Source organism: Malania oleifera, chromosome 1, assembly GCF_029873635.1.
Source record: "Malania oleifera isolate guangnan ecotype guangnan chromosome 1, ASM2987363v1, whole genome shotgun sequence".
In the NCBI taxonomy this organism is placed as follows: Eukaryota; Viridiplantae; Streptophyta; class Magnoliopsida; order Santalales; family Ximeniaceae; genus Malania; species Malania oleifera.
In genome coordinates, this window is record NC_080417.1 from 121,239,668 (window position 1) to 121,267,262 (window position 27,595).

General features: G+C 37.5%; 1 protein-coding gene and 1 long non-coding RNA gene across 25 annotated transcripts in view; both read right to left on the reverse strand.

Annotated features, from left to right (window-relative positions):
* Nucleotides 1–5,852: 5,852 nt before the first annotated feature.
* On the reverse strand, nt 5,853–8,414 carry LOC131154535 (uncharacterized). The gene is made up of 2 exons (XR_009136509.1): nt 8,015–8,414; nt 5,853–6,060 (listed from the first exon to the last, which is right to left on the reverse strand). It is a non-coding gene; the product is annotated as an uncharacterized LOC131154535 (long non-coding RNA).
* A 2,034-nt stretch (nt 8,415–10,448) lies between these two features.
* LOC131154541 (uncharacterized) overlaps nt 10,449–27,595 on the reverse strand; it is a 36,978-nt gene continuing 19,831 nt past the window's right edge. For all 24 annotated transcript variants that reach the window (XM_058107523.1, XM_058107521.1, XM_058107527.1 and 21 more), the window contains one exon: nt 10,449–10,861. In XM_058107523.1, coding sequence (XP_057963506.1) covers nt 10,662–10,861 — 200 coding nt within the window. In that variant the 3' untranslated portion in view covers nt 10,449–10,661. The remainder of the gene's footprint in view (nt 10,862–27,595) is intronic.

Sequence of the window (27,595 nt, forward strand, 5' to 3'; positions counted from 1 at the left end):
TTGAGCACACTAGCCTTACAAGATACTCACAACGCTTTGAAGAAATCAAGAATGAAGACTTTGTGAGTGTTTGGAAGTAGTATTTGGCTAATATAAGGTTTTGAAAGTTGAGATAATTTTGCCCTAATGAAGTTTGGTAATCCTTGCTAGTTAGAGTTTGATGTGGGAGATCGGGCATTTTTGAAGGTAGCTCCACTGAAAGGAGTTATGAGATTTGGGAAGAAGGTTAAGCTGAGCCCTAAGTACATTGGCCCATTTGAGATACTTGAGAGAGTGGGGTCAGTTGCCTACAGGCTAGCTTTACTACCAGCTCTGTTTAGAATTCACGACATATTTCATCTTTCCATATTAAGGAAATACATTCCAGACCCTTCTCACGTGATAAGTTATACGGAGATAGAGCTCATAGATTCATTGTCATATGAGGAAGCACCAATACAGATCCTAGATAGAAAAGAGCAGGAATTGGCACCAAGAAAATTCAGTTAGTAAAAGTCCTATGGAGGAATCATGTCATAAAGGAAGCTTCACGGGAGCTTGGGAAGGAAATCAAATAGAAATACTCACACCTATTTAGTGGAGTATAGTAATAGTCAGAATTGTTCAGATAACGATAGTTTTATTTTATTCAGTACAGAGTGATGAATGTATAGTTGTATTTTAGGTTATAAGGTAGTTAGTATTTTGGTTTTAGGAGAAATTTTTATTTTATAGGTATATTTGTAATCTCCCAGAACTACTTATGTAACCACAGTATTCCTTCGCCATAAGTGAGAGTAATTAATAAAATAAATAGCCCATTTTCCATAATGGATGGTGTTCAATACATATAGCAAATTTTGAGAACGAAATTTTATAAGGAGGAGAGAATGTAGTAACCTAAATAATTATAGAAATTGAATAATAAAAAAAGGAGAGCGAAAAGAACTTTTTTCAAGGAGGCTCTGCAGGGGCTCGTCGACGAACACGGGGAGTTCATCGACGAACAGTCTTCTTGGGCTCATCGACGTGGACATGTGACTCGTCGACAAAAATTTACTGAGAAGCTGATTCTAGGGCTAAAACTCGTCAACGAAAGTTAGATGTTTGTCGAAAAACCTCCTTCTTGGACTCGTCAACGAGGCAACGTGGCTCGTCGACGAGGCCACGTGGCCAGCCACCTATATATAGCCAAAAACTCACTTTCAGCACAGAAACTCGTCCCAATTCACTTTCTCTCTCTAAAATTTGGTGCTCTCTCTTTCTCTCTAGGTTTTCGGCCTCATTTCTGCCTGGTTTGACGATCAAAAGCTACCACGTTGATCCTTGGGAGATTCTCTACAACATAGGCAAAGCAAAAAATCGATTTGGGAAGTTTTGGAATCATCTCAAAATTAGGGTAAGTAGATTATTTGAGTATTTTTAGTATTACCAAGTTTATCTAAGCCTATATTTTGCATGGTATAAGGATATACTGGATTTTTTTTAAGTAACATTGGGATGTTGTATTTGGGTTGAGGACCCCAGTGGGAATCTTTCTAGGAGCTCAGGTAAATTATAGTTTAAAAATTCTGGATATGTGGAGTCGGGAAAATATGAATGTGATAATTATTATAGTAAATTCGGTTGTGTGACTGGGAATTATATGCGTGTTATTTCAGGGTATTGAAAATTATGAACGCCGCATGCATGAGATTATAAAATAGTATCTAGAGCTAGATAGTTAGGTAAGGAGAATACATGTTATACTAGTTTTATTAGGCATTTTACCAGTGTAACATAGTATTTGATCAGAGCATAAAAATTATACAGTTTTACATAATATATTTATAGAGTTTTATTTAATCGTGTGGCATGAGAAATACTGGAATAATATAGAATATTTATATAGATTTACAGAAACATGATTATATAGTTTTTACAAAGTTATGAGATATAGCTTATACAGTTTTATTTACAGGGCTACGATCATATCAAGTTTTACAAACTTACAGTTACATGATTAAAAATGTTATGTTTCAAAGCATGATTATATAGTGAATTATAGAACATGATGATACAGTATTTTTATAGAACCATGACTTTACAGCACATTACAGAACCATGGTTATATAGTAATTATACAGTACCATGAGTATACAGAACATAAAACCATGATATACAGAAATACAGATTATATAGAGCATAGAGTCATGACATACAAAATTACAGAGTTACAAAATATACAGATATACAGTCATTACAGCGTCATGGCTTTACAGTTAATATAGAATCATGGCTATTACAAAAATACAGAATCATGGTAAAATAGTTAGATTTATATAAAAATATTAATGTATAATATCAGACCTCGATGGAACACAGCAATTTACAGAGCACGATACTGTTGCTATACAGTATAGACAGTATAACCATATGTTTTATATAGAGTATGGTACAGCCGATTGTGCCCTCGGGTGGGGTTGTGAACTCCCTGACGTCCGGACCAGTTGGAGTGGTCTTTGGTGCTATAGGCATACAGATATGCATACAGTTAGGTTAACATTGGAGGGCTAACCAGTGTTTAGCCCTGCTTACAGGCCACGCAACCCAATCATGAGGGGGTAAGTCATGACATATAGCCATCCAGGGGGGAAATTTACAGATCTATCTATATGTATAGTGCACATAGAAAGCAAATATTACTTATTATAAATAGAAGTACTTTCAAATAGATAACTCGGGAATTTTCATATTCTAAATGACATAGGCATGTATTATTATACAGATGTTTTTCTTGATGTATATTGTATACATTATTAATTAAATGATATGTTGTCAACTAACTTATATGTCATACACTAGTAATAACATGTTTCTCCTTACTGAGAGGTGTCTCACCCCAACATTATTAAACATTTCAGGTAATCCAAAGAGGCGAGCAGGGTCGGCTCAAAGGTAAAGGTGGTGTTGAGTAGGCGTAGTTTTTGGGGTGAGTTTTTGGGCTGGTCTGTGGAGCCCACAGTATTTTTAGGACTTTTGGGAAGTGTTATGTATATGTGTGTATGGGTATAGTTAGGTATATAGTACTTTGGTATATATATATATATATATATATATATACTTCTGCTGCTTATGTGTTATATGAAATGCACAGATTACCACGGTCTCGCTCCGGGTCGTGATGATGATAGCTATGTTCATGCAAGGTATTAGGAATTATATTAATATAAAAAAAATGGATTAAAATTTTAGGTCATTACACATTTGTTTATATTACATCCTAGTATTTAAAAATGTAAACTATACATAAATTGTTCTTACAATCACCCCAAAATTTTCCAAACATACTACCCTGCCCGGAGCTCTAAACTTGATCACCTGAAAGACCTGAAAATGTAATCATTCGTGACGGTGAGACACATCTCAGTAAGGAAGAATAAACCATAATAGTATATGGCAAAGAGTTTAAATAAGTACAAAATATAATCATTTGTTATTCAATATTAGTAAAAGAAGCACATACAGATTACACTCACACATACATAATTATTTTTAGTGATAATTCCCGAGAATAGGGAAGATTACATGTCCATACAAGTAGTTTCTCTCTACTCTAATACCAATACCAGGGCACTTACCATACTCAGTAAACCCTCGAGTTATGTACATAAGCAAAGTCTCCGAAAATAGGGAAGATTACCCGCCCATACAAGTAGCTTCCCTCTGCTTTAGACTGAAAATTATCAGGGCACTCACCTTTCTCAGCAATCCCTCAAGTGGAGAGTTTTACTTTATCATAAATATTTATGTAATTAAGTTCACACACATTCATTATAAACCATTTCACTAAGATCTATGTATACTCATAACCCCACACATCCACACAAGAAATACCGTCCACATAGAACTCACATCCACACAGGATTTTGCACAAGTTCTTCCCCGCTAACCATCATTGTCACACTTTCACAATGACCTATCCATAGTATATCAGTAGAACAACTTCTTCAGGTCTGCCAATGTTCTACCCCAATATATAATAACAATATAACGAACTCCTCAGGCCTGCCAAAGTTATATTGCGATACACATGAATAACCACACAAAATGACTCATTCACACACATCAAATTATTCACCACACAGTAATCACAAGTAGCCAGTATTCGCAACCAATCTATGTTCACAAATAAACTGTATCCACAATCAGCCAATATTCACAAGCAGTCAGTATTTATCACCAATCAGTATTCACAATAGCTAGTATTTGTAATTAGTTAAATTATGAAAGTTATATTCATGCCACACAATTTTTTTCATATATAATATATTTCAAAAATCATTATTTTCCAAATGCCTAACTGTTCATAAAATCATACCCAAATATATAAATTTGTATAATTGAATTTAACCGGTTCAAATTTAGCAAACTCTGCTATAATTAATATCTTTTACCTAATTCCTAAAGAAACCGTCTGAAATAAACGAAAAACTCGAAACCCTAGGCTCCAAACCCGCTAACAAACGAAAGCTGACGAGCTACAACATGAACCTACGTTCGAGAGCGATCACGAACCCCCAAATAGGCTTAGAAACATTTGCAATGCCCTAAAACCCCCAAAGACCCGAAACCCTAGCTGAGAGAGCGAAGGAGAAGAGATTTTTCTTAAAAAAAATGAACTAGGATCTATTTATAGGTATTTTGTCCCCAAAGAAAATAATCGAGAATTTTCCTGCACTTGACAAAACCATCGATGGTTTGGTTTTTAAAATGCCCACTGAAGAGAAAACCGTTGACGGTTTGGTGTTGAATCAAACCATCTTTTTTTTTTTTTCTTATTTTTCTTTCCTTTATTTATTTTTCTTTTCTTTTATTCATTTTTATTTTATTTTTCAGATTCGAGTTACTACATATTGCCCACATAGTAATTAAAGGTAATTTAATACGAGCTTGATCAGTCAATTCTATACACATACCACCCCACTTGTTTACTTGTCTAGTGCATAGGCGATAGGTCAAATAAAAATATTTGGACCACTTGTTAATTTTATTCAAATATGTCAAAGACATTGGGTTGAGATTTGAATGGTAGATATGAAGTAGGATAAATAGATTTCTATATTTAGTCCAACCTACCACACAACAACCACCACCCCCCCCCCCCCCCCCCCCCCCCCCCCCCCCCCCCCCCCCCCCCCCCCCCCCCCCCCCCCCCCCCCTTCCTTTTTCCTCAAAAACCCAACCCATCCCCATTCCCTCTCCCCCCCCTTTTTACTTCCCAACTCCTCTCTCCCCCACCCAAAACTCTTAGCTCAAGTTTGGCTAAAACTAGGATCTTAAAGCAATTCTTTCAATCCAAAACTTCATCTATCACACTAAGTATCCGACCATTTTCTTAAAGAAAGAAAGGTACTTTATTGCCTAACTAGGAAAACCAACTTCTATAGTCAGACTGTTCAAGGTATTCATATATTAACACCCTAAATTTATACAGTGAAAAGCAATTCATCTTTCATCCCATAACCTTTACTATCTCTCCCAAGTTGGAACTTAAACTTCTAAGTGTAACATTAATACTTCTTTTTAAGATGATAGTTTATATATTATACACTATGTTGGTTAGAAAAATTATGTCCCCTCGAAATTAAGCCTAGCATGATCCTCTAGTCCTACCTCATCATCTTATAAAATCACTCTAATTAAGCAGTGGATTCAACTGAACTTGTGAGTTCTACCATGCGGGACTCAAAGGAAACTCACTATTTGGAACGATTTCATTAGGTATAAAGGTCTATCAAGAGGACCATGCTAGTTCTCCAAAAAGACTTGATTTTTTTTTTTCCCAACCCAAACTACTTTTTATCATTTTCTTCTAGTTAGAATCTGAAACCTGTAAAATAAGTGCTGTATTACAATTTATGACCATTTGAATGTCCAGCAAACTTCTGGACGGCAAATTTATTGTCTTGGTTGCTTCACGAAAATGAACTTGCTCTTTTCCATGGACAAAATTGCAGTCACGGTGATGGTCAGGTGTCCCAGTTAGGCAGAGCCACCACCTCCCTTCTAGACCCTTTCTGTGGACGGTTGCCGACAGGGCTGAAAATTGGAAATTAAACCTTCCTCAGATACAGCTATATATCTCAATACAAACAAACAGGTCAACCCATTCCTGAATTCATGACCTAAAAACTAATAACCAAACTCCAGAGTTCGCAGGCATTAAGGTAAAACATATAAAAACAATTCTTAGATACATAGAAGAAGATAAAAGGAAAAGGGATTTTAGCTTAAGTTTATGACAAGGTGTGAAAGCAAATTATTTTCGCTGATAAGAGAACTAGCAGTAGTAAAAAAAAAAAAAATAGGAAAGAAAGAAAGAAAAGCAATCCTTGAGCATTACAGCAAGCTAAAACTCATACAAAAGATACTATTCTGTTCAAAGGAACATAATGTAAAATTTAAACATGAAAGAAAAGGGTACCAGGGGGAAGGGGAAGAAAAGAAATTGCGTTATCATTTTCTTCCTATTGCCTCGTTAAGGTCCCAAAGAAAATATTAAAGAATTCACATTTTCATATTTAATTATCAAGACAAGTGAAAAAATAAAAAATAAACTAAATGTGTAAACAAAATTTTGATTTTACATATCATAAATGTTTAGTTTTTCTTAATTTTTAATCATATTAAAATAAATTTTCATTTTTGATAGTATTTAATAGACAAGGAATGTATGAGAAAAATGAGTTTCTTATAATTTTTCTTTTTCTTCTTTTCTTCAAGCAAAATCCATGATCCAAATGAACCCTAAAAGATTTTAAAAAAAAAAAAAAAAATTAACAAAGGTAAAGCAGTATCAAATTACTTTCTAGCTTCTTTTCTTCTATTTTCCTCCCTCTTTTGCACGCATAGATTTTAGTGTGGAAAGGAAAAAAAGCCCCTTTTTCAGTTCATTTACACGAGTTTTCTACAATACCAAACGAAGGGAAAGGATTTCCACATTCACTTTTTTCATTCCTTTCTTTTACTTGCTCTTTCCACCCTACCAAGCACAATATTCATCTTTCTATAATCCCACCCCTCCCCTACCTGTCACATACTTGAGCTCCCAAGGACCACCCACCCTTCCTCTTAGCCATCTTTGCTCACATGTATGCAACTAGTGGTGGACCAATATTCAAACCGGTGGGTGCAATTGCCCCAGAAAAGCCCTCTATTTTCTCAAAAAATAAAAAATAAAAAAATCAGAAAGAAAAAAAAAATACATTTATTCCCCTTTGCTCCCACTAAAATTGCAGAGGCAATTGAGTTCTATGATTAATTGAACAATTTTCTCATTAAAAGTAAATTCACCCCTAAACTAATGCAAAATATTGGACTTTTCAACACCTAATTTCAATTTTTTCTCACAAGCCCAATGCATTTATATTTCTTTGGGGAAAAAAATTATGCCAAGTGTTTGTGCAAGTACTTTGGCACGGTTCTTTAACAAGATAAGGGAAGTGTTTATATTTCTTTGGGGAAAAAAATTACGCCAAGTGTTTGTGCAAGTACTTTGGCCCCCCCATTGACGAAAATTTTTTGGTCCACCACTTCTCTTATCTTGTTAAAGAACCGTGCCACACCATTCGACCATGCTTGTTTTGTTTCTTAAAGCGTTGATGGAAATAAGTGAAAGCAAAACCCAAAACTCAGATCACGGCATTAAGGTGCAGGAATATGGGCTCTACAGCCACAAACAGAAACGCGGCATGTCAATCCAAGACCAACCCAGTGGTAGCCACCAGGGACAAATTGGGACCATGGCCAACCCAATCAGATGTGACTCGTCACTTTCAAATCAAGGCAATGGTACTAATTACACAAAGCTAATATAAAGGCAAAGCTAGGACTACTAAATATGAATAGTTATCACTCTGCAGAGGATAATGGCTACAGGCTTGATTTCCAGCTTTTAGTCCATCAGTTTAATGCAACTTGCGAGTGAGTTGGAGATATTGACATTTTTGGCAGCTCAATAAATTAACAAAAGAAGCGAGAAAGGTATGCATACCTGTGTGAGTAGTCAAGTGTGTATAGTGTCATGTGATTACCATGGCCCATAGGGAGATTAAGACAGGAGAATAACATCATTGACCTCCCCTGGCCATGAAGTCCAATGCTTAGTGGCTCTGCAAGTGGGAGGGTCCTCAGATACATGATTTTTCGTTTTGATCGGTCCCCAGATATACGATGTTATCTTTTGCCTCAAGGTGGTGGCCAATCAAAAAATCCAAGGGCTAGTCCTGCCAGAATAATTCAATCATTTCAATTCATGCCCAAGTACAGTGCAGGTATATAGGAATTAAGACCATCAGGGGATTCTTCATCCCACTTTGCTTTCCCTCCTTCCAAGCAGGCTTTTTTGCATTTTAACCCCACCCTCTCTAGTCACTTCCCTCTATGCTCTGTACCTGCCCAAATAGGAAATTTGACAAAATAAAGAATCAAAGATGGTGATATTGGCATTGACGCCATTTGAAATCTCCTGCCAGCAGATGGAACTGATTCAACATGCAGTGAACAAATTAATGAGGCCTGAAAAACTAGAGACTTAAGTATGGTTTGGTTTGGAAAAGTAAAAAAAGAATTATAAGATGCATGGCATGTCTCACGTTTGGAAACCAAGGTCATATTATGGCAGGTAAAAGGGTTATCAGCCACAGAAAGTGACTGGTGCACGCGAACAACATCCACCACTGGTAAGGGGAAAAAGGGCCGGGCCTATTGGTTATGGAGGAGGGAGGAGGCTGAGCGCCATGTGCTTTGAGGAATTGAGAAGACCTGAAGCAGGACCCCCATGTGCATGAAAAGACTTGGAAGCAAGAACCCAAGTCACGATGCAGAAGATGATGATATGATATGTAGCAACCCCACCAAAACAGAAGCCCACAAATTTGGGTGATCTACTACTGCCAACACCATTCCTCATATCCTGAAATGACTGATACCTCTCAGTCTCACCATGACTTCCCCCCGGTAGAGATAACGATAGAAAGCTCTTTTAAGGACTGGAGCGTCAGTTTGGAGAATGAAATCTCATCAGCCGGAGCCAACTCCTCACTACAGTGCCACAGGAACACCTGTCGCCTTCAACTCCTGCAGCCCTCTTCTTCAGACCTTCCCCAGTATCCTACTGCCACACGCTTCTTCAACTCAAAGCCTCTTTCCAGGAAAATGGTTTCCCACCTGATTGGACTCACCCGGCCACATACGCCCAAGGTCCAGAGGAAACTGAAAAGAGGCAATATGTGATACCTACCCACATGGCCACATGGAAGAAGAGCGCGCGGAACAAAGGACCTCCTTGACTTCTCGAGCTTCGAAAAAGAAATGCCCAAACCTGGCCGAGAACCTCCCACTCACCGTCCAAGAGAACAGTTTAGCTAGTGGCTACCGAGAGCGTGACAGGCATATGCCCACTATTTTCTTCAAACATGTGTGGCTATATACGTTTCAAAACTCGAAAAATATCGAAGGAAAAAAAATATATTTTGAAATTTACCTTTTTTATTCAATTATTAAAAACATAAAAAATAAAATAAAATGTATAACAAACCCAATAACAAAATTTTAATTTCACGCATAATTAATATTAATTTTTATTTAAATTAAAAAAAATTAAATAATAAATTCTTGATCCAAACATATCCAAAGTACTGAAATATCTACAACCACTTTTCTCTCATAAAACCGAAAGGGCCTCCTGAGCCTTTATCACTTCCCCCGTGAAGCAGCAAATAGCAACGAAGGAATCTAAAACAGAAAACCAATTCCCACGGAGGTATAAAAGTAAGATTTCTCGGACGAGCTATGAATTGTGCTAAAACATTAATCGCAGTACATAAAGACAAGTCATTCAAGATACGGGGTATCTTGTACCCTATTTTTTAATTTGTTTTCTTCGGTACATTTGCTAAGTCAATTTACACATCTTGCCACCAGGCCAGTCAGAGACAAGAAATAAGATCATTTGCAGATTTTTTTTCAAGGACAAAAGACATTGATGAAATTTGATAAAAAGACATTACTGAACTAGGTTTTAAAAATCCAATAACCCCTCCTTACATTTCAAAAATTTCAAAAATCTCTCCTAAAATTTATCAAAGAAACAAACTTCATATTTTGCCTAAAAACAAATCTTTTGGAAAAAAAAAAAAATTGTCCTTCTAGAAAACCTCAGAAAAGATCATCCATTTTTAAAACCTCAAAGATAGCTAATGGAATTTTTAAAACTTCAGGGAAAATTCTGTGTCTTTCTGTCGAGTTTAAGATGAGGTGAATGTCATCTTTTTAATTTCTACCTCGTTATTCTCAGCTGGCCTCGTCATTCTCTTCCCTTTTTCAAAAAAAACAGAAGAGGAAAAAGCCTTCTGGTGTTGTATGCTAAATAATATTTGTCCAACTTTCACAGTATGTTTTGAAGCCCAAATCATGAACTCATCCCAAAACCAACTGCGTCAAGCGCAAATCAACTTATTTGTGAAATAAGTTCAAGCAATGGCAAGTCGCATGATTGTAGTATGTCTAAAAGGAAAAATATACATACAAAACACTCCTAAAAGTTCCCTAAAAGAAAATCAATCATGTCAGCATTCTTTACAAACAAACTGCAATATGGAAAAGCTGTACAACCTGTATCTCGTCAAAACTGCCTCTAATTAGAGAGTTGGTTTTTGGGGACCGTCATCATCTTCCTGCTCGGAGCTGAAATCTTCTTTCTTCTTCATTACTTCTTGTACACCTTCCTGATACCCTCCAATGAAACTTTTGAGAGCATCTCTATAAGCAGAAGCTCTTGTCATGTACACCCGCTGCAAAGCAGGCCTGAGTGTCTCCATTCCTCCTCTAGCAGCCACAGCTAATTTTTTATTTACCAAAGTTAAGATCAGCCGCAAACATAGAACTCCAAATAATAAGAAGCATATACAGGAAAAAAGGGTTCTATTTGCTACCTAGCCACTATAGAACTCACTGAACCTGTTCACTTAGCAGTGACATATTCTTCACAGCAAATACACAACAATGGAGAAAATATGCTTTTGGTTTGGACGGTAATCCACAAATCATTGTTTTTCTAACATTCTCCATTGTGAATCATTGGCAACAAAAACAATGATGTAATTTAAAATTAAATAAATAAATAAATAAAGCATAATCTTTAACACAAATCAGTCAAAAAACAAAAAACACCAAAACAAAAGCAAAAACAAAAACAAAACAAAACAAAAACAAAAACAAGAACAATCAACTTAGCTCCTTAGCATTAACGCCATCATCCAAAATATCATTTGCTTCATCAATTTCATTAAAAATAATCATCAGTCTCTATGAAGCCCATCATTTAAATAGTAATCACCATTATTGTTAGTATCATCAAATGCATTAGTGTATCAATTTCACCTCCATCCTCAACATCAACATTTGAAATTTCAAAACACAAAGTCATAATCCCAGCTTTTCCCTTGGTTAGTTGCAAGTTGTACAGGACAACCATCAAAGTCTATAGTTAAAGCAATTTAGAAAATTCATTTTTTGGTTTATTGTAAGAACATATAATGCTACAACCACCCTACAAATCCCATTGATCCTACCCATCATAGCATAATCCTATAATTTTTTGATTTTATAAAGAATCTGATCATTTAGGCAAGATAGTACTGTTGCCATAGTCTGGTTCAAGATTATAATTATGATTTTACGTACAACAATAAGAGTCAAGGACTTGGATATTATCATGAACCCATACCAAGAAAAGTTCTCTCTGGGGCAAAAAAAAATGGGAAAAAAAAAACCATTGAGAAAATAATTTAATGTTTCAAGAGGCTCAATCGAGGCTTGCCTCAAGGAAAGGCATGCCTCAAATGCATTGAGGCTCAATCTAAACTACCAAATCCCAAAAAAAGGCTAAGATATTACACGCTCAGGCTTACACATTTGTATAAAAGGCATGCCTAGTGCACCTTTTAAGGCTTAAGCATTTTGGGCATGTGATTCTCAAGTAGATCTGGGTAGAAAATTTTAACTCCATGCTAATATAAAAGGTCATAATATTAGTTGATTTCTAAAACTCTTGAACCTTAACCTTTCCAAAATAATTGAGAGTTGCATCTTAGATCTTGAAAATAATTTGAACTTCGTAACATTATAGCGATCTCTTGTGATGATTATATGGAATAAATTCAAGTTGGCAATTTTTGCATGGCCAGCAAGTAGTATGCAAATTATATTTAATTATTTGTTACATTATATTTGTGATTTTCTTAATTTTTTCAGTGTTTAAAATATATATAATTTATTTCCATATTTTTGTCTAAAAATAAATTTTCTTGGAAGGCTTATGCCTCAATGCGTTAAGGCTTATGCCTCGCCTCTTAAGGGTTAAAATACCTGACCTTATGCCTTCACCTTTTAAAACATTGATATAATTTAAGGGCAGATTTGTTATAACATTTTGCACTTCAGAGCCATTCTAGACCCAATTGAATATCATTGCAAAAAATGAAATAAATGAAATCAATACACAAAGGATAGTAAATATTGCAACCAAGGTAAATACAATTACAGGAAGGCCAAACCCAATATAAAACAAGTATAAAATTGGAAGACCTTTGAGTACCTCCCAAAATCCCTGGGTAGTACACTACAAAAGAATCCCAATACAGTGACTCATATTAGCCAGAGTTTGCCTCCCAACTTAGCAAGGCCATGAATATCATTTGTTAGAGGTTATATATGTCTTTTAGTATTATTTTTATTATTACGTGTGTTAGTATGTTATTTAGTGAGAGTTAGTAAGGGTAATATTGTCATTATAATATATTTTAATTTGTATTATAAATAAAGGGAGAGACCTATCTTCAAGTTAGGTCATTCATTTTTAATCAAATCTTAACATGGTATCAGAGCATGATCCTATCTAAACCCTATTTCCCTCAGCCATCACAGAAAAAACACCATTCATGAGGCTGTTCTTCCCTAATCCACCCCCATCCCATAATAAATCACAAAACCTACCATATACCCATAATCAGACCCAACCCCCCCCCCCCCCCCCCTGACGACCCACGCCACAAAACCCCATTACCGGAGGGCCTCCCACGTGCCCCTATGCACCGGCCAAATGCCGAAAGGGCCAACCCCAAGTGCCGGCACTTGAGAGCACTTCTAGCCACTTTTTCTTTTTTTTTTCTTCTACCATGCTCTGATTCCTTATTTAGACTATATTGTCAAGCTGTTAGGCCAATTTTTTGCTCAAAAATTCAACCTTTTTCGACCATGCACTCATGGTATTTCGTTAATGTTCAAGGTTTGTGAAGGCTTCCTTGTGAGTTTTTTGGAGCCGTGGCAGCATCTGTATGTTCACTTGTGAGGCTGTAGCAATGCTATATCTGTCCATGAATTGTTCACTTTGTCCATGGTTGTCGGTGTTTCCCATGGTTTGTGATTGTTCCGATTATTGATTCTACTTCTAGTTTTTGGTGTGTTGCTGTTTGTGAGTGCTGTGGCAGTGCTATATCCATCAGTGAGTTGTTCACCTCGTCCGTCGTTGTGTCGATGCTTCACATAGTTTGCGATTGTCCCAATTATTTTTTATTGTTCTTCTTGTTTTTGGTGTGATTGCTAATTTGTGAGTGTTAGGATGGAATCTATGAATCCCAGAAGTTTATTTGCTACATCGCTGCTGCAAATGACTCAAAAATTAGATGAAAAGAACTATGTTCAATCTAAAGCTATTCAAATTTATTTAGCAAGATTAGGGAAATCTGAACATTTGCTCCAATCTGAGTCTTCTGATGAAGATGTTTGGGTTCACGAAGATGCCTTGATTGTATCCCTCTTATGGAAATCGATAGAGCCACAAATTGCACGAATGTGTATGCATCTAAACACGTGCAAGGAGATTTGGGACTATGTCAAACTTCTTTACTCCAGTAACATTAGACGTATGTATGATTTATCCCCGGAGTACTTTCAGTTACAACAAGGAGATAGGAGCATTGCAGATTATTTCAGAGAGACGAAGCATATTCATGAGGACTTTAACGTCGTGCAACCTATAACTGCCGACATTTGTGAGATGCAGAAGCAGAGGGAGCAGATGACAATTCTTTGTGTTCTAGCAAGCTTAAGGCTTGAGTTTGAGGTAGTTCAGTCCTAGGTACTCAATATTGTCGTGCTGCCATCATTTTCTGATGTTTATTCTCGTGTCCTTCATACTTCCTTTAGCACGCTTTCTCCTGTTCTTGCATCTAGCTCTGAGAAGACAGCCTTTGCTACACAGAGTGACTCCAACTCCAGTTCTTTACCAAACAACCGCAAAAGTTATTGCGGTGGTTCAAGTAGTCTAGTGGTAGAGACGGATGAGGCACAGGTACACCTCGCAAGTGCACTCATTGTGGACGGAATAATCATAGTATTAAGCAGTGTTGGGATCTTCATGGCTGACCTTCACGTGTTGGCAATGTAGCCACCACTGACTCCACACCTTTGGGGGCAGCCAATGCAGCCCCCACAGACTCCTCACCTTTGGGGTTGAGTGGGGGGCAACATACTATCTCTATGTCAAAAGAAGAGTATTCCAAGTTCCAGCAGTATCAAGTGTCACAACAAGCTTCACTTCCCATCGCATCTCTTGCCCAATCAGGTAAGCACACAGTATGTTTGTCATCTAGTACTTTTCGTCCTAGCCCTTGGGTCATAGACTCTGGTGCCACTAATCATATCACAAGTATACCTAGCTTTTTCTCCACTATTCAATATCCAGCAAATTTACCTTTTGTTACTCTTGTTGATTAATCCACTACTATAGTCAAGGGAATTGGGAATATAAATCCCACTTCTTCTATTTCTCTTCCTATATATTCCCAAATTTCCTTTCAATCTTATATCCTTTAGCAAAATTTCTAAATCCATGAATTGTTCAAGTGACATTCTTCCCTGATTTTGTGGTTATTCCGGATTTGAAGACGAGGAAGACGATTGGCAGAGGGCATGAAGCTAGTGGACCCCTCATTTTAAGCCACTATCTCCTTATACTGTTTGTACTATTGCTGCCACACCTTTCCAAATTCATTGTCGTTTGGGTCATCCTTCACTAGAAAAGTTGTCTTGTTCCTAGTTTGAGGTCTATGTCTAGTCTCGATTGTGAGTCTTGTCAGTTGGGAAAGCACCATCGTGTTTCTTTCGCTTCTCGGGTTAATAAACGGGCTACAAGCCTTTTTATGCTAGTTCATTCAAATGTATAGGGTCCTAGTAGAGTCGTGTCCAAGTTGAGTTTTTGGTACTTTGTAACCTTTGTGGAAAATTATTCAAGAATGGCTTGGTTATATTTAATAAAAAATCATTCTAAACATTTTGATATCACTCGCACTTACTTTATCAAATGCATGTACCTAAAGTGTTTTGGAGTGATGTTGTACTTACTGTTTGTTATCTGATCAACACAATGTCATCCTCTATTCTTAGTGGTAAAATTCCCTACTCCATTCTCTTTCCTAATTCACCTTTATTTTCTCTTCCTCCTCATATATTTGGGTGTGTATCCTTTGTTCATCAACTAACTCCTAGGGTGGATAAGTTGGATCCCCGTGCTATAAAATGTGTCTTTCTAGGCTACTCATATACTCAAAAGGGATGGTGTTGTTATAGTCTTGTGTTGCATCGCTTCTTTATTTTTACTGATGTTACTTTCTTTGAGTCTACACCTTACTATACCCAGTCACTGAGCGCTTCTGAGCTTAATGAGTTTCTTCCTTTGCCTAGTCTTCCAAATTCTACATTGCTATCCTTGCCCAACCCAACATATCTGAGTTTCCATGTAGTCTGAGTCCTTCTCATCACCTTGATCATCCAAATTTTTAAAAGTCTTTACGACGGCAACTCCAAGGAATGGTCTCCCCATTAGCTTCTACTAGCATGCCTTTGGTTTCCTCATCTGATGATCATACTTCCCATGATGTTGATCCTCCTATTGTTGTTAAAAAAAGGTGAACACACATGTACTCAACACCCCATTTCTAACTATGTTTCTTATGACTCTTTATCACCCTCCTATTATTGTTTTGTCACTGCTCTATCATCTACTACCCTTCCTAAATCTGTTTCAGAAGCCTTAGCCCATTTAGGGTGGAGGGATGCTATGGTTGAAGAGATGAATGTTTTACATGACAATGGTACTTGGGACTTGGTATCTCTTCCTCCTGACAAGTCCGTGGTTGGTTGTCTCTAGGTTTATACTATTAAAGTCAACCTTGATGGTTCTATGGCTCGTCTAAAGACTCCTCTTGATGCTAAGAGATACACTCAAGTGTATGGTCTAGATTATTCTGATACTTTTTCTCTGGTTGCCAAACTTACATCTACACATCCGTTCATCTCCTTGGCTACTACTTGTCACTAGCCCTTGCATCAGCTAAATGTAAAAAATGTCTTCTTGCATGGTGACCTTGAGGAGGAGGTTTATATGGAGCAACCATCTGGGTTTATTGCTCAGGGGGAATCAAGCTTAGTGTGTTAGCTCAAGAAGGTTTTATATGGTTTAAAGCAGTCTCCCAATACTTGAGTTTGGTCTTCAACAATGTGTTGTGGATCATTCTGTGTTTTATCATCATACATCATCAGGTAACATCCTTCTTATTGTTTATGTGGATGATATTGTTATTACAAGTGATGATGATAAAGGTATTCATAGTCTCAAACTTTTTCTATAGACTAAGTTTTAGACCAAAGATTTGGGATCGTTGAAATACTTCTTGGGTATAGAAGTATCGAGATCTCGTATCGGATCTATTGTGTCACAAAGGAAGTACGTTCTTGATCTATAAGATGAAAATGGCTTGTTGGGATTTAAACCAGCTGATACACCCAAGGATCGTAATAGCAAGTTAATGTCGGATATGGGTGATTTGCTACCTAATCCTCGACAATACTAGAGACTTGTTGGAAAGTTGAATTATCTCACAATTATTTAGTCGGATATATCTTTTGCAACAAGAATTGTGAGTCAATTTCTAATTTCTTCGAAGACAAGTCATTGGAATGCAGTAATTCGTGTTTTGAGACATCTCAAATGTGCACCTAGGAGAGGTCTTTTATATCATGATCAGGGTCACACTTATATTTATGGATATATAGATGCAAATTGAGCTAGATCACCTTCTAATCGGAGATCCACCACCACATACTGTATCTTGGTTGGTAGTAATTTGGTTTCTTGGAAATGTAAGAAAAAAAATGTGGTGGCAAGGTCAAGTGCTGAATCAGAATATAGAGCTATGGCTCACACTACTTGTGAACTTGTCTGGTTGAAGAACATGTTGGAAGAATTGGGTTTTCTGCATTCTCAACCTATGAAGTTGATGTCTGATGATCAAAATGCTCACCATATTGCCTCCAACCCGGTCTTTCAAGAGAGGACGAAGAACATTGAAGTTAATTGCCACTTTGTTCAGGAGCAACTCATACAGAAGCTCATTACAACAGCTTATGTGAAATCGTACATGCAGCTTGCTGGTTTGTTTACCAAATCGTTGAGGGCTGCTCGTGTTAGATTCATTTGTAACAAGCTAGGAGCTTATGACATTTATGCTCCAGCTTAAGGGGGAGTGTTAGAGGTTATATATATCTTTTAGTACTTTTATTATTGAGTGTGTTAGTATGTTAATTAGTGAGAGTTAGTAAGGATATTATTGTCATTAGAAAGTATTTATATTTGTATTATAAATAGAGGGAGAGACCTATCTTCAAGTTAGGTCATTCATTTTTAATCAAATCTTAACATCAATATATAGATGGAGACTTCTATTAAAGTGAAAGATTTTAGGCCTATTTAATCTAGTTACTAGTTAGTAGAATATTACCGCAATGAGCTAATAAGAAGAGAGATATTTCGCAGTATAATATCTGGATTTCTGAGAGTGCTTTAATTAGTGGAAGGCACGTCTTTGATGCTGTTCTGATGTTAAGGATGTTGGATGAGGAACAGTACATCTGTTACTTTCAAATTTGATTTTAAGAAATCTTATGACCAAGTGAGGTCAAGTTTTATTGATACGGTTTTCAATGAAAAAGGGTTTGATTTTAGATAATGAGGAGGAAACCTGGGAAGATGTAGGTCTACTGTGCAGCTTTTGCTGCAGTTATTGATAAGATCTAATTTCCAGCATCAATGAGGGTGAGACGGAGATCTTTGACCATTTGTATTCTTTCTTCTGGCAGCTGGGTTGGGTGGTTTGGCTCCAACTTGAAAGGATTGTCAAAAGGATGGAATCATTGTGCCTAAAGAAGATGTTGTCTCATTCGTAGTTCACAGATGATAATGTTTTCTTGTCTAATGACAGATTTCCTTTTGTATTGTCCTTAACATCCTTACTTTTGAGTCTCAGGGCCGAAAATTAATACAGGAAAGAGTGGGATTGTTGACATTAATTGGATCCCCATTTTTAACTTTGAATCTGGCTTCTTTAGCAGGTTGTAACATTTTGCAATGACATTTGAAGCATTAAGTGTTCCTTTGTAGTCCTCACCCTGTTGCATTTTGACCTATTATTGGTAAAGGTCTCTAAATGTCTAGATAGATGGAAAAGGCTCTCTTTTTTATTTTGATGGGCTTATTGCCTGAATTCAAGAATGTCTTCCTTCCACTCCCCTTATTATGTCTATCTTTGTGAATAGAAATGGGTGGCGAGTCACAAAATACAGTGAAGAGACTTTCTTTGGCAAGGCGAGTCATAAAATACAGTGAAGAGACTTTCTTTGGCAAGGTATGGATGAGAAGGGTGATCATTACATCAGTTGGGAGGCTTTGCAGGTCTTATAATTAGGGAGGTCTAGTCTTGGATTTCTTGGTGATTTGGTATTTAAGGACAATACTCTTGTTGGGAAGTGGTTGTAGCAGTTGTCTTAGCAAAATAACTCCCTTTTGCACAAATTGACTAAAACCAAGTTTGTGGTTTAGACAAGAACAATTGGGAAGCAAATATTGGAAGTGGACTTTTTTTATAAGAATTCTAGGGAACTCATTTTCAAGATTCTTCAGAGCTCTATCCTTATATTAAAAATAGTGGACTGACGCCCTCAGAGTCATATTTGGGTGATTGTCAGGGTGGAGGAATATTTCTTTGTTTTTTTTATTGTTTTTTTGTGGTGGGAGAGGCACAATTTTCCCTCAGCTTTTTAGTCCAACCGTATTGCACAATGCACCCATTCTTCTTTCATGATCTTTAACGGGATTTTGTTCCTTCGAGTCTGTATTTTCACGTAAATGTCAATGATTGTCAGGTGGTTTTCTTCTCTTAATTCACAATAGTGAATTAAAAAGGGAATAATGAATCCCTTCATCTAGCACACCATGAAGCTTCAAAGGACAACTTGGACTCCCCATTCATTAATACTAAAAATCCTAAATAATAATAATAATAAAATATAAAATATAAAAAAATAAAAATAAAGATTCCTCCACCTCAAGCCCAAAACTTTATTCAAATATACCCAACTAACATTATCGTAATCTTTTTAAAATTTTCAATCAAACGAACACCTTTCCTTCCTCTTCTAACAGCATCTTCCACAACCTCATTCACCATAAAAGCTAGAGGTGAGCTTTCATGCTGAAACCAAAGTCGAATCAACCTTCCACTGTTTGGAGAAATTACAAACTGTAACCAAACGGCATACTGGCCAAACCATGAATCATTTAACAACCATTGATAGTTCAGGATGATTTCAAACAGTTTTGAACTTTAGACATTAAATTTGAACTTTTATATATGATCACACATAGAGCAAACTGCAAACTGCATCCTTTTTTTTCTTTTCTTTTTTTAACATTTATCAAGCCACAACTCAAATGAAACTAGCTTCCTAACAAAATTTTCAAACCACAACCTAATCACTAATTTTTGTAACTAAACCAAGCTGACCCAAACTGCTCGGCAGTTTAACCCAACAAATGCCCATCCTAATCAAAGCTGCATCCAATGTCTGACAATCACCAATGAAGGCACTCTGACTATGGGATATAGGGTTCCCAGCCATTGTAAATCCACCCCATTGATCCGTATGACACAAAGAAAGACTCAATACCTTTATTTGTCTAAACCACCTGTGATAATGTTGATAATGTTGAATTATATATGTCAAGGTGCCTTCATTGGTGATTGTCAGACCTTTATAATTAGGGAGGTTTCTCAAATGCAATAAATCATGTTGAAGAATACAATTCCCAGACCTTTATTGTTTTTATTTTGGTAGCAAAAGAAAATTATATTAATGGGAAAAAAATGTATAAGATGGCAAATGAGATCTCCCAAAGAAAATCTGGAACAAACCAGAAAAGACAACAAAAGCCTACAGAAATAAGAAAAACTCAACAAGCCAAAATATTCCTCCAATCTCTTTGAATCTCCTAGAAACTATTTCCTCCAAAAAAACCAAAACCAACACACCAAAGTGATGCTAAGAACTGGATCTTATCCCAGACCAACTCCCAAATTAATTTTTTTTCCCAGAGAAAATCCTTGCGATCTGTTCCATTCATAACCCCCCAAAAAATAGCAAATATATGCTAAACCTTCGTAAGGCTGCCCTAGCCTTCCTTCTGCCAAAACCAGTGAAAGAAATGGTTAATACATCTTCTGCAGATACAGGGGCACCCAACTCTCTCCCATTACACCAAACAGCTTATCCAAATCCTCCTAGACCTTTATTGTTACATTCATGGGTAACCCAAGTGTTGAAGGTCACACCCAGCAAGATCTTTGTGTCTGCCATAGGCATAGGCCTTGTTGATGGTTATCTTAGTCATTAACATCGTTAGTGCATGTGTGTGTGTGTGTTATGTTAACAAGAGTGAGTTAGTAAGGGCATTATGGTCATTGTATGTACTTTGACATATATTATAAATAAAGGGAGAGACCCATCCTTTTTAGGGGGTCTCCCCTTTCACCCAATTATTCAACATGGTATCCGAGGAAGATTCTGACACCTAAACACTAATTGTCACAGCCACCATCAAAACGTAAGCCCAAAACGCTAGATCTGCTGCATGTCTACCATCATATAAGAATTTCCAGCAACACTACAGCCCTAAAAAATAGCCAGAAGGTGCCAGAAGCCAGAGAATTTGCAGGAAAATTCCTAGGCAACACTGCCAGTTCAGGAACACAAAATCTACAATAGAGTTTGCAAAAACAACACCAGTCACCCAGACACTGCCGATCTGCCCCCTACTGAAATCTCATCTCTGGCAGCTTCCCCACTGCGCCCTCACACACCAATTGAAGGCTTCCAGGGCTGACCTCACACGCTGGCTCGAGACAAAAATTTCAGGCATGTTTCTGACCTGAATTCTTCCAGCAGGGCTCTAATCTCTCTATAAACATATTATTGAAGCTTTTTGTGATGTTTTCTGTTCAAAGATCTTACCTTTTTTAGTTGCTCATTTATGACATCCAAGAAATGGTTGTTTGGTGCTTCTCGAAGCTGTTTGTCAATGTTTATTGAGTTTATTGAGCCTGACAGCAATATTTGTTGTGTTTTTTTATTGGTACATTGAGGGCTTGTGGCTTGCATCAATTGTCGAAAGTTGTTTATGTTGGGATCGAGTAAGTGAATTTGAAAAACACGGTGCCCACATGTGTTTTTGATTTGCTGCTCTATCGAGGTTGTATTTGTGTTGGTGAATTTGAAAAACATGGTGCCTGCCGCGTGTTTTTGATTTGCGGCTCTATCAAGGTTGTGTTAGTGTTGGGATGGAGTTCCCAAATCCCAAAAGTGTCTCCCTCATCAGTTCCTTGTTTGAGTGAGCAGTGTACTATAGTTGTTTCAGAGGAAGAGTATTTTAAGTTCCTGCAGTATCAGGCATCCCAACAAGCATCTCATCACATTGCATCTTTTGCTCAAAAAAGTAAACATACCATCTGTATGTCATCCAGTATCTCTCCCACTAGTTCCTGGGTTATCGATCCTACTGCTACTGACCATACAACAAGTGTCACTAACTTCTTTTCTACTCTCCAGTATTCTACAAATTTACCTCGAGTTACCCTTGCTGATGGGTCCACTACTGCTGCTAAGGGAATAGGAAGTAAATCCTACTCACTCCATCTCTCTTTCTTCTATTCTCTACATTCCTAAATCTCCCTTTAATCTCATGTCTATTAGCAAAATTACTAAGTCACTAAATTGCACTGTAACCTTCTTTCCTACTTCTGTTCTTATTCAGGATCCGAAGATGAGTTTATGTTAGCCCATTCTGATGTTTGGGGCCCTAGTTATGTAATGTCAAAGTTGGCGTTTCGATACTATCACTTTTGTCAATGACCATTCTAGAATGATTTGGGTGCATTTGATGAAAGATCGTTCTGAGTTTAATATCTTTTGTGCCTTCCGTTCTCAAATAAGAACTTAGTTTGATATGCCAATACGAATACTTCGCAGTGATAATGCTAAAGAGTACTTCAGTACTCAATTCAGTACCTATATGACAGCTCCGGCATGATCCATCAGTCATCTTGTGCCCACACTCCACAACAAAATGGAGTTGTGGAAAGGAAAAACAGACATATTCTTGAAGTCACTTGAACCCTTTTGTATCAAATGAATGTCCCCAAAGTTTTTTGGAGTAATGTTATGCTCATTGCGTGTTCTCTCATCAATAAAATGCCATCTTTTGTCCTTGGTGGTAAAATTCCATATGCAATTATCTTCCCTAAGACTCCTTTGTTCTCCCTTCCTCCTTGTATATTTGGTTGTTTGTCCTTCGTTCATCAGTTAAGTCCAGGAAGGGATAAATTGGATCCTCATGCTATCAAATATATTTTTCTAGGTTATTCCTATACTCAAAAAGGATATCGATGTTACAGTCCCACTTTATATCGATTATTTGTCTCTACTGATGTCACCTTTTTTTATTCTACACTGTACAATTTTGATTAATTGAGTTTTTTTTACCTTGATGAGTCTCTTCCTCTACCTAGCCTACCCAATCCTAACTTATTTCCTTCATCTAGTCCTCCTACATCTTTATCCAATTTGAGTCCTTCTCATCGCTTGGACTGTCCCAATTTGGCAAGTGTATACACGACAACTAAAAGGAAGAGAGTCTCCTCCAGCTTCCAATTCTACGCCTCCAGTTTCCTTGTCAAATGATCTTGTTCCCCAAGTGGTTGATCCTCCTATTGTTGATCGAAAAGGTAAGCGCACTTGTACCCAGCATCCAATCTCTAATTTTGTTTCTTGCAATTTCTTGTCACCCTCATACTACTGTTTTGTTAGTAACCTATATTCTATTGCTCTTCCCAAGTCTATTTCTAAAGCCCTATCCCATTCTAGGTAGAGGAATGCAAAGATAGAAGAGATGCATGCTCTACAGAATATGATACATGGGACTTGGTACGTCTTCCTCCTAATGAGTTTGTGGTTGGTTGTCGTTGGGTGTTTACTGTGAAAGTTAATCCAAATGGTTCCCTGGCTCGATTGAAGATCCACCTTGTTGCTAAGGGATATACTCAAGTGTATGGCCTAGACTATTCGAACATGTTCCCCCCCCCCCCCTGGCCCCCGCAGTAGCCACACTTGCCGTAGTACGTTTGTTCATCTCCTTAGCCACCACCTATCATTGGCCTCCACACCAATTAGACGTGAAGAATGCTTTTCTACATAGAGATCTTCAAGAGGAGGTCTATATGGAGCAACCACTTGGGTTTGTTGCTTTGGAAGAGTCAAGCTTTGTGTGTTGGCTCAAAAAGTCACTCTATGGTTTAAAACAACCTCCAAGGGCATGGTTTGATTTTTTAGTGATGTAATACTTGAGTTTGGCCTTCAACGGTGTGCAGTAGATCATTTTGTATTTCATCGTCATACTTTATCTAGAAGGATTCGACTTATTGTGTATATGGATGACATTGAGATTACTAGAAGGGGTGAGCAAATGGTCGGTTCGGCCAAATTAGGTTAATTAAGCAAATTAACAGAATTTTTTGGTTAATGATTTCTGTTAACCGAACCGACCGAACACAAGGGGATCACCGAACTACACCCAACCAAATTACCTTCTCAGGTAATTTGGTTAACCTAATTTAACCAAAATAATTTAAAATTAATTATTAAAAACTTAATATAATTGTAAACTGTTTACCAATTCCAAGGAAGAGGGTGAGTAGATCGGGACGGGAACTGGGAAGAGGGGCTCAGGCGTAGCCGCGAAGCGGGAACTCAGGGAAGAGAGTGAGCCGATCGGGATGGGAACTGGGAAGAGGGGCTCAGCTGCTTAGGCGAAGCCGCGAAGAGGCGATTCACAAACACGATTGCACGAACACGAATCACCTGCTGACTGCTTAGCTACTCTCTCTGATGAACACGATTCCACAAAACCCTCGGCCTTGCTCTCTCTAACAAACACAGTTACATGAACACAATTAGAACAAGAATCACCTGCACCGCTTCATGAATCACGCCTGAGTAATGAGTTTTGACACCCAAATCTGAAAGTTGAAACTTGAATTTTCTAAGTTTCTAACCCTAAGAAACTAAGAACCAGAAGAGAAATGGGATTTGGCATTTGGGGATCAAATTGGGGAAGTTGGGATTTTGAATTTGGGAATTGGGAATGGCCAAACGTCGTCGTCATCGTCGCCGAAGAGGTTTTTCGACATGCCCAACCACCCAGGTCCGAACTCCCCAAGGGATAGACCGCGGCTCCGCGTGCCTTTCCCCGATTCCGCCTACGCCTTTAACATATAAATTATATAATATATATATTACTAATTCATATTTAAATTTTAATTAATTATTAATTCAGGTAATTCGGTTAACCGAATTAAAATTCATCCAAACCGAACCGATAACCGAATACCCAAAATTTGGTAAATCCATAACTGAACCGAACCTGTTTCTTAACCGAACCGAACCGACCAAAATTGGTTGGCTAATTCGGTTAATTCGGGTCTCCCCGAATTATGCTCACCCCTAATTACTAGTGATGATGATCAAGGTATTCAGAGCCTTAAAGCATTTCCTGCAAATTAAGTTTCAAACAAATGATTTGGGACTACTAAAGTACTTCTTGAGTATAGATGTATCGAAATCTCATACCGAAATTGTCTTGTCGCAGAGGAAGCATGTTCTTGATCTTTTGGATGAGACTAGACTATTGGGATCCAAACCCATTGATACAACTATGGATCCTAACAGTACGCTAGTACCAAATATGGGTGATTTGTTGCCCAACCTAGGACGATATCGGATACTTGTTGGAAAGTTGAATTATCTCACAATCACTCGGCCAAATATATCTTTCGCAACAAGTGTTGTGAGTCAATTTCTTGATTCCCCAAGAACAAGTCACTGAGATGCAATAATTCACACATTGAGATATCTCAAAGGTGCACCTGGGAGAGGTCTCTTATATCAAGATCGAGGCCACACTCATATTTAGGAATATATTAATGCAGATTGGGCCAGGTCACCTTTTGATAGAAGATCTACAACCGGGTACTGTATTCTTGTTGGTGGAAATTTGGTTTCTTGGAAGAGTAAAAAACCAACTGCGGTGACTAGGTCAAGTGCTGAGTCAGAGTATAAGGTCATGGCTCACACTACATGTGAACTTGTTTGGTTAAAGAACATGTTGGAAGAATTGGGTTTTCCACATTCTCAATCTATGGAGTTGATATGTGATAATCAAGTTTCCATTCATATTGCTTCCAACCCAATCTTCCATGAGCGGACAAAAACATTGAAGCTGCTTGCCACTTTGTTCAAGAGAAACTTGTGCAAAAGCTCATTACCACCACTTATGTGAAGTCTGATTTGCAGCTTGCTGATTTATTTACTGAAGCCTTCGGGGGTGCTCATGTTAAATTCATTTGTAACAAGCTAGGATCATATGATATATATATGCTCCAGCTTGCGGGGGGGTGTTGATGGTTATCTTAGTTATTAGCATTGTTAGTGTGCGAGTGTTATGTTAACAAGTAATAGTTAGTAAGGGTATTATGGCCATTGTATGTACTTTGACATATATTATAAATAAAGGGAGAGACCTATTTTTTTACTAGGTCTTCCATTTCACCCAATTATTCAACAAACATAATACATGATCTTTATGATTATCTAGGCTTTTATGATTTAAATATTTTAAAATTATTTGCTGGTCTAATTTTAGGGATTTAATATTATGTTTCACTAATTAAGATTTGATATTATTTCCTAGAAGATTTTGTTGTTATTTAGTAACAAGAGAAAGCCTATACAAAGGCCTGAAGTGTAACCATGAGAGGCAGATTGGGACATTGAGCATTAAGCCCTAGATTCAGTTTTATCTTCATTTTTACTGTCTGTCTTATTTTCCTACTATTTTCTCTCAGCATACTCCTCTTGTGCCAATCAGTCCTGCATTAATTTGATACCAGAGCCACATCTCAATTCTCGATCTCCCATCACAGCTTCACCACAGCCACTATTCAGAGCCCTCAGCCACCTACTGCTGCTAGTATGGCAGCAGCATGACCACCATCTTCGTCCTTGAATCCTTGATCGAGAAGGCCAACAAGCAGATCTTCCTTCTTCAATCCCAAATCATCCACAGGAATCTCCTTTCCCTTCAATCACAGGTCACAGCCCCAGCATCCCCGAAGCTTCACCAGCTAGTCGCAACTCTGCAAGCTGGCTGCTCTGCAATTTCACCATTGCAGATTCATGGCTCTGCCATCCCAAACCAACATAAGCCCCCGTCCTCTCATCTTCTCTGCTTTTTACCTTACTCCTGTCTCCTGCAAGTAATAACAAAGACCAGACTAACCACATAAAGCCCAACCAACCACCTACATCAAACCGAAACCCAACTTGTTGACTAGCTCAACTCAGGCTGTACCAACCCAGCCTTAACGCCTTTTGATGCAATCCACTCCTTCGAAAGGAAAAAAAAAAAAAAGTCAAAAAAAAAAAAAGAGCAAGAGAATGAGAGGGGACTCATGACTAGAATTTCTCTCCCTCTTTTTGTTTGAAATCACACTCTTCTCCACAACTAATTGGCTTGTTGGTTCACACTTAGTTTCTCCACAAAACTCATCGATGGTTTCATAGTTACCCATCAAATTGGTGCAGCTCATCAGCCCAATAATTTTCGGTTGGACAAACATTCAATCAGTAGGCTTTGGGACTTCATGAAAGATGTGAGTTCCAACTTTAAAAATTGTGACTGCCAATTTTATAGGTAGCTTATAGGATGAGTTACCCATTGCCTTCACATTCCTCTATTGCCAAATTAAAAATTAAAACATTTATATCTATTAATTTAAAAAAAAAAAAAGGCATTATCATGATTTTGCATCTCATCAATTCCCTGAACATAAGCACTCATTCACTTCACATACTTGTCGCGATTATCAATAATAGTAAAAATTGTTAGCATTTGAGTTGCCTCGAGACTAATATCAACACGCCTAACCTCCTTGTCCACATTTTCGCCTATCATGACCATTGAAAACTTAAAAGAAGCTCATGCTACCATGCTGAAGGAAATTGAGACAATCAAACTAACTCGTCTCCCCTTCAAGAAACCATAACCAAAATCCACAAGTCGGCTAACAAA